This window comes from Lepidochelys kempii, chromosome 8 (genome assembly GCF_965140285.1).
Source record: "Lepidochelys kempii isolate rLepKem1 chromosome 8, rLepKem1.hap1, whole genome shotgun sequence".
NCBI classification, from domain to species: Eukaryota; Metazoa; Chordata; order Testudines; family Cheloniidae; genus Lepidochelys; species Lepidochelys kempii.
In genome coordinates this window covers 89,822,334-89,837,551 of record NC_136387.1, presented here as the reverse complement: position 1 = coordinate 89,837,551, position 15,218 = coordinate 89,822,334, and the positions used below count along the sequence as shown (strand labels likewise).

Below are 15,218 nucleotides of genomic sequence, written 5' to 3'. Positions count from 1 at the left end.
TATGTGACCCTGAATACACAGAGGAACAAATCTATTTAGTCAGGAGAGGCCCTTTTTTGTGAAGTCACTTTTATTTCCATAGCTTCACCTGAAAGAAGTCTGTACAGAGGGAATGTGTAAGAACAACTGAGTGTGTGGAAGTGCACTGTGGGTCTCTGCAGAAAGGGCATGATCTCATTCGGTGGGGACCACTCCAGGGAGAACAGCAGCAAAGTGAGACTCTTTAAGGGAGCACAGAAGCACAATTTAAAGGGAAGGAACAGCATAGGTTGATGGTATAAGCTGCTATTTATGTAATACTTTGATAATAATTCTTTGCACTTCATAACTTTACCAGAGCACTCTCAGGACATGCCTATGGCTATTACTGTATTACTCATTGTAAAAATGGGCAAACTGAGTCATGGGAAGGTAAGCAACTCACCCAGAGTCCAACAGGGAGTCAGTTGCAGAGCCAGGAATAGAGCCTACATGTAATATTCTTATGCTCTCCACATCTAAGTGCCGCTTAACGGCTTGTTTCTCCCATGCTGCTTCCAGAGTGAATAGAGTTTACTTTTGTGTAACTTTCCTAATGCTGTTTCCCTTCCTTTAACGTGTCTCTCTGCTTGTCTGTCTGTCTTCAGATTGTGAGATCCTTGGAGCAGGGATTGTCTCTTCTTGAATATTTGGAAAGCTCCTAGCAGGTTATGGGTGCTACCATAAATATATGAAATAAGAACAATAACCCACTCCCTTCACTAACCATGAAACTACAAGCTTCACCGTATTTTTAACACTGTCTCCTGAATTCTTTTAAAAAGCTCACAGTTTTGTTTGTAACTTTGAATATTTCATCTTTTAATTTCCAAAAATTCCCCATGTTTTTATTGCTTATAATCGTTTGTTCCCTCAGACTGCTGATGCTCTCCCTGTTACTGTAAGCGCTCTGTAGTATTGTAAAATGGTGAGCAGCATGGCTGGGGAATCTGTATTTAGTCTTTATTTTAACTCAGTTTCTGTCTAGTGTGACTGTCTCTAATAGAAAGCCTGATCATGCACCCACTGAAATCAAGGGGAGTTTTGCCATTAACTTCTAAGGGCCCATTGATGACATGTTAAGTTATTACCTATTTACAGTTGACTACACAGAAATTGTATATCCAATGACTATGTATCTATCAAAGCACTTGAACTAAGGCCCCAGTCCTGGAGTTTAAGTGAATGAGAAGACCTGTGCACCTTTGAGGAACCCTGTTGACTTCAGTGGGGCTCCAGGCAGACATAGCAGTTCTCCTATGTGCTATTAATTGCAGGATAAGAGTCTCTGCATAATAAGCTTCAGCCACATGTGTATTAAAAGGGTTCACTGTCCTGATTTTTAGTCAGTTAATTAAATGTTAAATCCTATAGAAATACTTAGAAAAAGGCAAATATATAAAGTGTATATAACTGTTAAAAATCATTCTTTGTCTAACTTTTAAAAATTCTATAAATTTGTCAAGGATGGTATCTTGTGTTTTCTCAAGCAGTTCTTGGAGTATCTGCTGGTTTACCTCATCTTATAAATACAGCAGTCAGTCCAGGATTTTTGCATTTGAATAAAGTACACCAGGTATGTTTATCAGTGTGAAAAAATTTATATCAAATTATGTATTTGTGCAGTATTTTGCATTAAAACATGTAACAGATCTCAAGAATTTACAACTAAAATCAAATGTTCTTGTTAAAATGACTTTGTATTTAACATATACTATATAAAGTGATTTCAAGAGGCTTTTTGAATAAGATATAATCAGATCTGACTAATTAAAATTGAGGAGTGCTCACTGTCTGTATGCAAATTGCCATTTTATTTTTTCTGAATTTTTGATTCACTGTTACCTGATTGTGTTGTGGTAGAGAGAACTTATAGTTTCTAGAAAGAATATCCGTTTCCAAGTAACAGGTTGAGTGACAAGGACCATGGATTCATTTTGTAAGCAGCTCATTCAAGAACAAAGACTTTTTGGAAAATAAGTCTGATTCAAGGCTGGAAGTGTGTTATCATTGTCTTTATTTGTAAAGCCTGTAAAGTGTACTACATAAATATTAACAACAGCAACAATAATTTTGAGATTTTCGTTTTTAGCTAAAAATAAACCAAAACTGTGTATTACTGAAGTATTCTCAGAGTTTTTGTGGTGTATTATAAGGCTCCTATGACTTCCAAACCACTTTGAGCCCAACACTAGTAAAAGGAGATATTCTGGAAGCTCATATAAAGAATCCAAAGTTCATAGGGGTATCTTGTAAGGAGATTTGGGATGAATCTACCCCCTAACTCAGGGACAAGGGCTGGGCTGGAGTAGCAGCTTTTGTCCACAGTCAGTACTCCCTTTGCACCAATCTATTGGGTCACCAAGCCACCCAGTTTCCACTTCTGCTTACCACATCAGGACTACTGTAGGGGCGTCCACAGTGTGGATTCTGCCAAGAAGTGAATTTTACCCTTAGGAAATATGGGTGGGGTTTTCAAAAGTACCTAGAGAAGTTAGAAAGCTCTAATACCATTGATTTTTAAATGAGACTTTTGCTCCTTACTCTATTCAGTACTTTAGAAATTCCTACTCGAAATTAAAAAAAAAGTATTTATTCATTACTATTTCTACTATACTTTTAAGATCATAGAATATCAGCGTTGGAAGGGATCTCAGGAGGTCATCTAGTATAACCCCCTGCTTAAAGCAGGACCAATCCCCAATTTTTGCCCCAGATCCCGAAATGGCCCCCTTAAGGATTGAACTCAGAACCCTGGGTTTAGCAGGCCAAAGCTCAAACCACTGAGCTATCCTTTCACACTTTCCCTGCCCCCCAAGATCTATAGCTCCATGTCTGTTAAGAGAGATCGAACTAAAATAGGACAGATTTTCTTCACAGTAAAGGCACCTTGCTTTCTCTCATTTTTCTATTATGAGTTATCTAGAGGCGTGTATTCCTTTCAGATGTTAGGTATGTTGTTTAGATCTGCAGTGCACCATAGAATGAAACACATTAGCTGCATGTTGTAAAGTTTATTGAACACAAAGAGTGTTATTTGCTTACATTTTTAAAATATATATATGACATTTTCCTCGGATATATTTAGTTACTGCAGCTCTTTCTATGGTCTTGTAGATTTTGGGCTTCTTTGGAAGGCAACATGAATGCTTTTTAATCACAATTGGAAGGAAGCATATTGTACACAGTTGCAGTGTGACTGATGATGATCCACTGCTTTTTGGCTTAAGTATACTACAGCTAAACAAGTGAGTGCTATCGCATTGGATAGACTCATGCATTTAATATTCTTTTATGCTCCTGCTTTTAATTAGTCACTAAACCTGACCCAGTAAGCTGAATTTACTGACAGTAATTTAATTATCTAGGTTCCTTTCATTGGCACTTGTGTACCCTTATTCTGTAATGTATCTTTTTGGGGTACTCTTCAATGCCAGAGAATCTGGTCACTATTTCTTTCTTGGAATTCAGTGTTATCATGTACAGGAAAAGAAGCTGTGTTACTTTCTAGTTTTTTGTTAGTTTGACAAAAGAACAGTGGTTCAGCTTATTTCTATATTCCTTCCTGCATATGTTGTTTTTGCTGCATGGAATTGACAGTTCAAGATTTTGTTAAATGATACATTGAGAGGAATTGCTTTTTAAAAATATGATGCCAAAACATTGCTCTTAGAATAATTAAATTATAGATAATTAGGAGGACATGACAGATGAGAATTTGAACAGTTGTTTGGATGAATCACTGAATAATTTTTTTTAACTTAGCTACTCCTGGTATTTCTTAATGATAGACATTCTGTGCCACCATAACACATTTTGAACATTTAGAGTTATGTGTTAACTGAATGGTCTGACGGATCTCCCTGTGATTAATCCAGAGAGTCTGTTTTGAAGATTCAGCCAAACAATTTTTTCTACTTTGAATTCCTAAAAGTTTGTCGTTTAATCAATACTTTTTCTTTCTTGATGTAACTCAGAAAACACAATAAAATTATAAAAAATAAAGATGTACTGGCAACATTAGACACAGGTCATTTCTACTGGAGATGCTTAGGGCAGCTGTGTGGACTCAATACACAAATGTATTGATGCAGTTAATCCAGATTTGGCCCCATATTTGGTGGAATTCTGTTTTTGAATCTAAAATCTAATTTGCAGGTTTTAAGAGATCCCTTGTTTTGTGTGCTGATATTATAGTAAATAATTTCCAAAACACAAAGGACTGTTCTGTAACATGAATGTCTGTGTCCTACTTGTTTAGTTCCGAAGGAATCTGCAACCCTGCCACACTGGGACACAAACTGTGCTGGCTACAAATGTCTGGAAACATTTGTGAGGCAGAGTTCTGGCAGAGCCATAAAGCATGCAAGTCCCTACTTGCTGTGCTCAGCTGCTTCTTCAGTTTTCAGTCATTAATGGTGATCTGTCCGGCGTAGGGAATTTCAAAAAGTGAGCAAGACTGTACTCACACAGTGAAGAATTTTGATTCCATATTTCTAGTCTTGCCTTATAGAATGTGTTCTTTAAGTACCAGAGTGCTACAGAAAAAGATTTATTGAGACCTGGAGCAAACATATGATTTGGCTGGCAAATCATGTTCAAGAACCTCTGCCAGTGCAATCTTGCTCTACAAGAATGATGTTTGACTAAATGTTTTCAAGCATTCATGTAGTTAGTACAAATTATAGCAGGGGTTCTCAAACTTTTGTACTGGTGACCCCTTTCACATAGCAAGCCTCTGAGTGTGACCTCCCCCCCTTATAAATTAAAAACACTTTTTTATATATTTAACACCATTATAAATGCTGGAAGCAAAGTGGGGTTTGGGGTGGAGACTGACAGTTCACGACCTCCCTGTGTAGTAACCTCACAACCCCCTGAGGGGTCCCGACTCCCAGTTTGAGAACCCCTGAATTATAGCATGGTTTGATGCTCCAGTGTGGACAGACATTTCTTTTAAACCATCATAGGATCCAAAAACCATACTGTAGAATATCTCCAAGGCAAAGTTCTAGTATGGCATCTCAACATGGTTTAAGTGTCTTGATTGTGGGTGCAAACCGTGTTACAGCAATGTTTTAGTGTAACTGTGCATGAAAAGAGAAAAGGAGTACTTGTGGCACCTTAGAGACTAACCAATTTATTTGAGCATAAGCTTTCGTGAGCTACAGCTCACTTCATCGGATGCATCCGATGAAGTGAGCTGTAGCTCACGAAAGCTTATGCTCAAATAAATTGGTTAGTCTCTAAGGTGCCACAAGTACTCCTTTTCTTTTTGCGAATACAGACTAACACGGCTGTTACTCTGAAACCTGTGCATGAAAACCATTTAAAAAAACATTACGAGCCACAGTGTGAACATAGCCTAAATAACTAGCCACGTTATGAATGTTCTGGGAATAGTGCTCTCTGTAGGATACTTACCAATGAGTAAGGGAAGAATCGTATGTGTGTAGGTATCCTTTCCTGAAGGTAGTATTAATGTTTAGAGACTGTAAAGCAGTATATAATAGCCCCTAACTATCCCAACATAACCTAATAAAGCAGTGAGATGTTTGGAGCAGACATTATGTAAGAAATAAAAACATTGTAAAGCACAATACAATAAACTACACTTATCCTCTAAAAAGCACCCAGAAAATCAAACTGGAGGAAAGGAAAGATAAAAGGAATTCAGAATCTTCTGGAAGCTTTGATTGCAAATGAAGCAAGGATTTGGTTTTGTGGAGGAGAAGTCACTGACTTCGGATAAACATAGATATGGAAAGTCATTCCTCTTTGTCATGTTTATTCATAAGCTAATTGTAAAGTATCTGGCCTATAGCACATCAGTTGGAATTCTTGCAACAAGTGTTGTAATTTTTTGTATTTTTTAACTAATTCTTGTGTCAATTTGGCAGAATTCTGTTCTGGGGAATACATCTAATTTACTGCTGCAGAACCTCTCACACCTACAACTGGCACAGAAGCAACTAATTAAAATTGAGAATATTCAAACTAACAGTGTAAGTTCATCATTTTAACTTCAGTTATCAACCTGTATACCTTTTATTCACTATTTTCTAAAACAAATAGGACTTTTTTAGAGTCTTAAAACTTTAAGCATCTAGCATATGTGGAAGAGATTAACTGTATGTGAAAGCCTGTGGAATAGCTAAGGAAAGATAACTGTAGTCATTTACAATACTACTTGTTCTTCTTTATAGAAACCCGGTTTACTTGGAGAGCCTCCACCAATGTTACTTCAGACAGTATTGGGAACAGGGCCAATACCATCAGTGAGTGCAGACCTGGGAAACCATGGAGAAGCGCATACATGTAAATGACATTTTGCTTCATACTGTACCAGCAGAAATGTCCAGTTTGAAAATATGCAGCTGACTCACTCCTACTTTTTTAACAAAAGTGATAATCAATAGCTTTAACCTTATCGCCACAGAATAAGGAAGCCACCAAGCCTAACGACAATGTGAAATACAGGAGCATTTAACAAAAGAATTATGTTGATTATTGCTGTGTTGATTGGTTTGCACTGGCTGCTTTCGCTACCTGGCACAAATTCAGAGGCTTCCCAGTTACACAAACTTAAATATTTTATGAAAAAAGCAGCAATGCAAACAACGGGCATATGTTCATTTAGCTTCTAAAGCATACATAAATGAGGATTCTGGCACAGACATCTTGGTTTCATTGCCTTCTCTTCCAGAAGATTCCCATATTTTTGTTTTCTGTGGTCTGTATTTGCCAGGCATGTACTTGAGTATCTAAATCTCCAGCAGACCACTGTCTGCTCATGTTAGTTTTTCAGACTTAAACATCAAAATCCAAACAAATTCAGAATAGTTAGCATGGTATCATATATCCCACACACACTTGCTTACATCTTGGTGTCTGTTCAGGCTGACCATGAAGTTTATCACTTAAGTCAAACAGGTATATAACTGAAAGAAGCCAAGAGTAAGCAGAATAGAAAAATGTAAACAGAAATGGGCCACATATTCCAAGGAGAGGCTAAACATGAACAGACTTGCTGATTGACCCCTTTGTGCTAGGAATGAGGTTTTCCTGATGTGAGCCAAATTTTTAACAGCAGCCTCTAAAATCATGGACACATTTTCTCATGACCACATTATTTTAATTATCCCAAATAGAGTAGTTAGGTATCTACTCTATTCGTGTGAAATGACTCTAAGAGCTAACGCTAGGTGCTTTAACATTTAATATAAGACAGTCTCATCTTCCTGTGTTGAGTGAAATTAGCACACTATCAACACACTCCTATTGCAACTCTTAAGTATTAGATAAACCCGCAGCAATATATTTGGCTAGGGTTCTGAATTTGCTTTAATTGCTTAAGGTTATTTGGCATGCTGTTTCTTTCCTGAAGTTCTCAGTTTCTGAAAGGAGCCCTGTTTTCATTTTAGTGTTTTATTTTCTTACTGGTGTTCTTGGATATGTGAATGGGATTAGATTTTATCCGCTTTTCTTTGCTTATGCCCATATACCCTATCTGATGCAATGTACTAGATGTGTTAAAAAGGGCATTTGCTTTACTTTATATTACTTTGGTTTTCAATACTTGTAACCTCTCTTAGTCCGTGCCTTTTAGTCCTACAGTTAACTTTATTCCATTTTAAGGGTGTCTACTTTTAATACGCTTATAGACCTGGACATTTTGATTTTGGAGAAATCAAATAACTTGATTTTACTGATATTCCTTGTTTTTAATTAATTTTCCTAATGTCTTGTCTCTTCACATGAGGACAGAAGTAGGTTTTTAGTATTCATTCCTGTAGGTTCCCACCTGATACGTCTCAACATCACAAAGCTTCTCTTACAAGTAGCTGTTCTGCTGAAATCAGCTGTGAATCCAGCCCAACAGAATCCTATTAGGTTTTAACTGGAGTTGAGTAAAAGTCTATCACATGGAATTTTATAAACTTCTAAAGAGTCTAAAGTTGTGGACATTACATCTTGATGCAAAAGGAGTTAGTGCTTAAATTGGGAGAGGTAGTTCAACGGCATCAAGGAGTTTAAAGGCTTTGTGAAGACTAATGCTGTTCATTACATATAAATCTATGTATTAGGATAAGCCTAGAGTTACTACTTGGCATTCTGGAGACGTGCATTTGATTTCACTTCCCAGACTGTGAATACTGTAAAGCGAGGGTACTCTGTCCCTTGTCAGGAAGGAGGGTGGGGAGTGTGCTTTGATAAATCATTAGAGATTCCTGCAGCCAGCAAAGTGCTAGTGGATGTGGGAAGGTTGTTCCATGTAGTTCTCAGCCGCAAGGAGGATGGTTCTGATGTGGAGCCTTGAAATGTAAACTGAGGAAAAATGGAATGGGATGATATAGGTATTAAGATTCTATAAATCCCCAGTCCCCTGCTGCCCTAGTAGAGTGAAAGAAGAGAAGGAAAACTTGTAACCTACACACCTCATTTGGAACCGGAAATACACAATCAGGCAAAAGCAGAGACAAAAAAAAATTTTAAAAAAAGGCAAATACATTACAGTACTGTGCTAAACGGAAACTACTAAAAAATTAAAGGGAAAGCTTAAGAAAAGATTTGAGAAGGCAAGGAAACTGTTTCTGTGCTGGTTTCATTTAAATTAAGATGGTTAAAAGCAGCATTTTTCTTCTGCATGTTAACATTTGAAATCTGCATTAAGTCTATGTTCAGTTGTAAACTTTAGAAAAAACAACCATATTGTTTTGTTCAGAGTTACGAACAACTTACATTCCCGAGGTGTTCGTAACTCTGAGGTTCTACTGTATATACAGGTTAATTATGACTATAAACATAATTAGCAGCTTTGCCTTTTAATGGAATTTTATTTCTCTACCTTTTTTAAGGAAGGCATCAAGAAGATGAGTTTTTAGCATTAGTGATTCTTTTCTTCATAGTGGTATAATAAATTTTTCTTGCTTCTGAAATTTTTTTGTAACCAGAAAACTGTCAAAATAATTCTCTTGAGACAGATAATTTCAAAAACTACACATCTGCATTTTATGGGTCTATTATAGATAGATCCTGCTCTTGCAGAATATAGTGGGGTTAGTGGAGGATAGCCCAGCCCCTGATCTAGTACAGCTTGGCTTTAGAGATTATTGTCTCTTGGACACTTTCCGTTCCATTCCCAGTTGCACAGACCACCTCTGTTCCCATTTGTAATTGCATATAATGTGGATACAATCAAAATGAATGACAACTTACATTGCACAAACATTTTAACAACTCGGTTGCCATATGTTGCATGTTAATATCTGAAAGTATACTGCACTGCACTCGGTGACCTGATTCTATCTCCCATGTCATTACCAACCACAATGCAGAATTATTTTCTGCCCTTTATGTTCCGGGATGAGCCATCTTCAGAGGAGTCTTAGTTGCATTTTTATCTCTAGTGAGGTGCAGCCAATGGCCATTCCATACAAAATATTGGTAAAGACTATTGTTGTTATACTTGATTGATGCTGTCCTCTGCAACTCTGATTTGTTGCTCAGCTGATCAGCAAGTTGGAAGTTTCAGTAGCAGAACTGGTGTTTTGTGTTTTTACTTAAATGCTAGGAAGGAAGAATGAAGTCAAAGCTATATCTGTAATACATTGTCTAACACACAGAGCACTTTACAGGCTAATTTACAGGCTTTGAAGGGACGCTGTCAATTTGAAATCCACTGAATTAATTTAAAAGAATGAATTAAAAATAGTATCATGTACTATGCCTGCCCCTGAGACCCTCTGCCAATTTTTGTGTATTTTTTACTTTGTTTTCCTGTGTTTTACACATTACTGTGTGAAAGACCAACCAAATAACTGGGGACAGTGACTGACTATACAGGAGAGACTGTACAAAAATGGATGTTGTGAATGCACAAACTAAACAAAATAGAAATACTTTCTTCTCTAATTTCTGTTATCTGGGGTATTGTAACTCAGAGGTAAATTGTTCTGAGAAAAGTAAAGGAGGACTTGTGGCACCTTAGAGACTAACCAATTTATTTGAGCATAAGCTTTTGTGAGCTACAGCTCACTTCATCGGATGCACTAAGCAATTCATTTGAGCATAAGCTTTCGTGAGCTACAGCTCACTTCATCGGATGCATAATGAATTTATGCATCCGATGAAGTGAGCTGTAGCTCACGAAAGCTTTGCTCAAATAAATTGGTTAGTCTCTAAGGTGCCACAAGTACTCCTTTTCTTTTTGCGAATACAGACTGACACGGCTGCTACTCTGAAATCTGAGAAAAGTGTTGTTGTTTGTTAAATTCACTGTATCCCTTTAGCAACAGAGATACAAATTTGACATAGAGGTCACTTTATTTACTCTGAAATATGACCACCTCAGGGTGGAACTTGATACACGTTTTACAACACTATGCAACAGTTTATAACAGGAAATGAAAACGAATGCTCAATCCAAGTGGAACTGTAGGGGAAAATTAGATACGGAGAACGTAAGTATTTGAGTTTGAATTTGGCCAGGACAATGGGGTTCACACCCTTGTCTCCTGTGAGAAGTGCCAGCTGTTGCTCACTTTATTTTTTGTAAGAGGGTGCTTCCAGCAATCCAGTGCTTTGTGATACTATGTTGCAGTTTGCTTCAGTCCTAGCTCAGAAGGCAAAGTGCCAGCTACTAAATCACTAACTCCACTTCCTGAGGCATGTATGTGTTTATTGGCAGAATCTCTCACACAGATATGTATGGACCTGGCCTACCTCTGCTTCACTTGAGAACTCATGGGATTGCAGTGCAAAGTTGGTATATCAGTAGGTTTTTCAAAAAAGGTTTCAGATGGAGCATATGCTGAGGAATCCTGCAGGACTGGCTATTGGATTTGTTCTGTATTGCTTGTGCATAATGTTTCTTATGTGTAACTGTACCTTCAGGCCTTGGTAGCAGTCTGATTTTGTAATCCTTGTGCACAATGTGCTGTACAACAGGTGTTCCCCCTGAAGTGTTCAGTGTGCACACCATGGCTTCTCAGCAGCTAGCCAATAGAAGCAGAAGGTTAACCAAACATCTTCCCTATTCCTGGATGATGAAAAAATTGAGCGGGGATTATCCATTGGGATCAGATGGGCAAGGTCTACACAATCAGTTCCATAGAATTGTAGGTGAGTGGCCATTGGGGAATCTTGGTCCTGCCTGTCTTCTTCATTGTTTCTGTCCTGAATGTGATAAAACATGGCTTGTGTTTACCTGCCTGAGATGCCCCTTTCATAATACTTGAGCAAATAGCACAGGCCTCTTAAGGAAACCCTTGTAAATTGCTATTTGCCGCTACGATCAGCCTTGTGGTAGCATTTTACCACTTTTCCTCCCTCTTGATTCCAACACTTGACCACGGAATTACATGCAGTGCCTTGAGAATCCAGATAGCAGCTCTTAAATGTTTGAGCTCTGAGTGGACTATTTGGTAGGACTTCTTTCATGGATTATTTCTATATATTTAAAATAAACTGTCCTGTGGCCCCCTAGAGCCTTAATCTGGTGCATTCAGGGTTCTGACTCTTGTGCATCTGTCCTCCATCTTTCTTTGGGTTTTGGCACAAAGGGTTTCTCATTTCATAGATTTACATGTGGCAGGTGAGTGGGTGCTATCCTCTTGGTATTTCATCATATTGATGATTTGCAAAAGTTTCTGTAGAATTTCCTGCTTAAACTAGTGTCTTCTTTCCTCTGTCTCATGCCTCACTTCTCTTCTGCTGTTCACATGGAGCAGAATACATTGTGACATTTTTTTGAATATTTTCAGAATGCTAATACTTGCAAAGATATTACCAGTTTTTAGGAAGATTGGAACCACTTTTTTTATTCAGGATCTGGCTTTTTAGATTTGTTATTCCAAGGCGTATAGATTCCTCTAGTTGAGGAGCTCTGCAAACAGTTTGTTTGTGCTCACTTCATTAAGCATTAGAGGTTTACTGTCCAAGCGTTGATGGATGAGACTTTTGGTTGCAAATTCCTTGGCACAGTGATGCCTTAAGAAGTCTGTGGAAAGATTAGAGATGACTCTGGTTAGTACAACTTTTTATGTTCCACCCAGTTTGTTTTTGGGACTACTAACAGCCCCATGCTCTGCATTGATGGCACCCGAGTCTTCTTAAATAAATGATTTCAGACACCTTACCTCATTTTACAGTATTCCTAGACAAGGCTTGAATAATACACTCACCAGTGGTAAGTAGAAGAGTTTTCCTGGGGCGCAGTGACACCTAGGCCACCAATTTCTGCAGCATTTAAGCCTTCATTTAATAAAAAAAGAGTTTCTAGCCCTTCAGGTTGTGAAGAAAACCTTCCTAGTGTGAACTGATGCTGTGCTGTTTTCCTGAGCCCCCAGACAGGTCACTCAGGGGCCACTGCTGCTGCTGTTCATAGCTTTCTTGAATAGCAGAAAACAAATGAACCAGACCTTGGTCAGTTTCACTTACTAGCCTAGCAGATATTTAGAATAAAAATAGCATTAAATACAGTTTCAGTTTTCTGTTCTAGCTTTGGTTTTAAATTAAGCTCTAGGTTTTTATTACTGCAGCATTCCTGATTTCTCAATGTTTTTGTCGCCACTTAATAAAAATCACAAGCAAAATGTTCAGATAAATTTTGTCTAACAGAAAGGTTTCTCCATTTATGGTTGACTGCAGCATCTAATGTGACTCCAAATCAAACAACGGCAGCAACAGGGATGGGCATCTTGCCATTCTTTCCAAATCAGCCTGTTGTTGGACAAGCTGTGCCAGGGCAAAATAATACTCAGGATAAACAATCAACTACAGTGGGACTGTCAGAAGGAGCTGGCTCAGGGTCGCAGGCTTATCTTCAGAGCTTAACAAATTTTACTGCTGGAGGCTTGCGCACAGAACATCCCCAACAGCAAAGCCAGCCAAAAAGCACTGATACAAGTTCAGGGGTAAGAAAAACTGGACATAGATTTTGCATTCCCGTACTTATGCCCCCTTTTTTGTTGTTGTTCTTCCAGTTACAAGTTATTTCAAAAAGCAAATGCAGTTATTTCCATTATAATATTTACTGAATCATAGAATGATTTATAAAGCATTTTAAGGTCATTTGGATTTTGAATTAGAGGAAGGAAGAATTAATGTCTTTTGATTGTCAAAATGAATTAACAAAGAGGAATCTTTTATCCTATTGTACTATTCTCATGTACATGCCTCTTTATATGTAATGATGAAATTATTTTAGCTGCAGGAAATGCCCTTTTTGGACTGTAAAAATTGAACTCATGTTGGAATTCAGTGACTGTAAACTAGAACAGCACCTCTGGGTCAGGATGCCAAAGTGTGTGTGTGTGTGTTTCTAATCTGCATCCTCTTAAAACACGATTGGCATTTCCTTAACATCAGGTCAGGTTTAGTATTTATTCTTTCAAAGCGTGTGGATGCAGAAGAAAAAATTAAAGCTGAATTGAAATGCTTTATTAAAAACTGTTTGAGATTCCCAGCCATTAACTGGATTCTATACATGTATTTACTTAAAAACATTTGGCATTTTTTTCAGAAAACTTGAAATCTCTTAGATTATTATGTTTTGATTTAAATTTTCTTGGTTTCCTGAAGCAGTTGAGATTATTAGCACCTAAGCAGTGTCTGCGGCTGCATTCTATTTTCAGCATTTATTTAATATGTAATTATTTTAATTTTTAAATCCATGTTAGTGTAATGATTTGGGATTTTAAACAGATTTTTTTTTTATATTTTAATCAGCATTTCCATCACCTTTTCATACAGATAAAAAAGGAAAATAAACTTTTAAAACTCCAGAGAATCTAGTATTCTAAAAATGAATCTGCAGGTTATCTTTGGAGGTTTTGAATCCCATACTTTTGGACAGCCTTTCTGGCAGAGATCTTAATAAAGTTACTTCCTTTTCTGCATCAGTTGATACAGGGGCAAGTTTTCTAAGGCAAATGCATTAGTAGCACATTCCAGATTTGTACATTTTTAACAGAATGGATTTAGAATAAAATTATATAAAAATCACACTGGGCTACATATTTCAAGCAATTTATGTGTTCTCCCGTTTGAAATCAGTGCATCCATACTCTGGAATGGCTGCTCAGTGGTCTCTGTGAAATTGAGATAGTGTTGTATTCAGTCCAGTTCCCAGTGGACAGGTATCACAAAACTCCTAATAGTATGGCACTAACTCAGGGGTGGGCAAACTTTTTGGCCTGAGGGCCACATCAGGTTTCCAAAATTGTATGGAGGGCCAGTTAGGGGAAGCCAGACGTGGACTGGCCCCTGACCCTCATCCAACCCCGCCGTTCCCTGATGGGCCCCCTGCCCCATCCACCACTCCCTGTGCCCTGACTGCCCCCTGCCGCCCCATCCAACCCTTCCTCTCATTCCTGACTGCCCCCTCAGGACCCCTGCCCCCCATTCAACCCCCTTGTTCCCAGCCGTCTGACTGACCAGACCCCTATCCACACCCCTGACCTCCCCCCCCGAACTCCCCTGCCCTCTATCCAACCGCCCCCGCCCCCTTACCGCGCTGCCTGGAGCACCGGTGGCTGGCAGTGCTACAGTCGAGCTGCCCAGCTGGAGCCAGCCATGCTGCCGGGCTCTGCAGCTGCGCTGCTCCAGGAGCTCGCAGCCCCACTGCCCAGAGCATTGTACCAGTAGCGCAGTGAGCTGAGGCTGCTGGGGAGGGGGAACAGCAGGGGAGGGGCCTGGGACTAGCCTCCCGGGCCAGGAGCTCAGGGGCAGGAGGGTCCCACGGGTCATAGTTCGCCCACCTCTGCACTAACTGGTTCCCCCCGTAGTCAGTGTCAACTGAACCCAAGGTTTGAATGGGCCTGGAGACTGAACCACCTCCTGATTCACGGAGGTAGAAACCCTTCTCGGAATAGGGCTCAGCTACAGTGGTAGTGTGAGGTGGGACTCATGCCTTACCGTGTTTTGACTAAAGAGAGAATTTCAGTTTCCCAGGCTGCCATTCTGGCACGTCTCATGAGCATTACATTCCTTTTTAGAAATATGCAAATTCATTTGCATTTTTCATTATGATTTTAAATATCAAGGGCAACAAATTGCCCTTATTTGAATAAACTCACTCCTTGGTATTAGTACTAGAAAAAGTCAACTTCCAACCCAAATGGCTGTACCAACTGTGATTACTAGGGGAATTAGGAACCTGAATTGTACATTAACAGTGAAGAGATTACACCCAGTGC

General features: G+C 38.8%; 1 protein-coding gene across 6 annotated transcripts in view; it reads left to right on the top strand.

Moving 5' to 3' along the window:
• RAVER2 (ribonucleoprotein, PTB binding 2) overlaps positions 1-15,218 on the top strand; it is a 57,839-nt gene that overhangs the window by 35,527 nt on the left and 7,094 nt on the right. For 5 of the 6 annotated variants that reach the window (XR_012160455.1, XM_073357440.1, XM_073357438.1 and 2 more), the window contains 5 exons: positions 1,509-1,594; positions 5,919-6,023; positions 6,225-6,336; positions 10,969-11,142; positions 12,670-12,935. Coding sequence is in view for 5 of the 6 variants with exons in the window: in XM_073357440.1 (XP_073213541.1) it covers positions 1,509-1,594; positions 5,919-6,023; positions 6,225-6,336; positions 10,969-11,142; positions 12,670-12,935 (743 nt within the window). In the remaining variant the exon portion in view is untranslated. The remainder of the gene's footprint in view (positions 1-1,508; positions 1,595-5,918; positions 6,024-6,224; positions 6,337-10,968; positions 11,143-12,669; positions 12,936-15,218) is intronic. The other variant, XM_073357439.1, reaches the window with a different exon arrangement.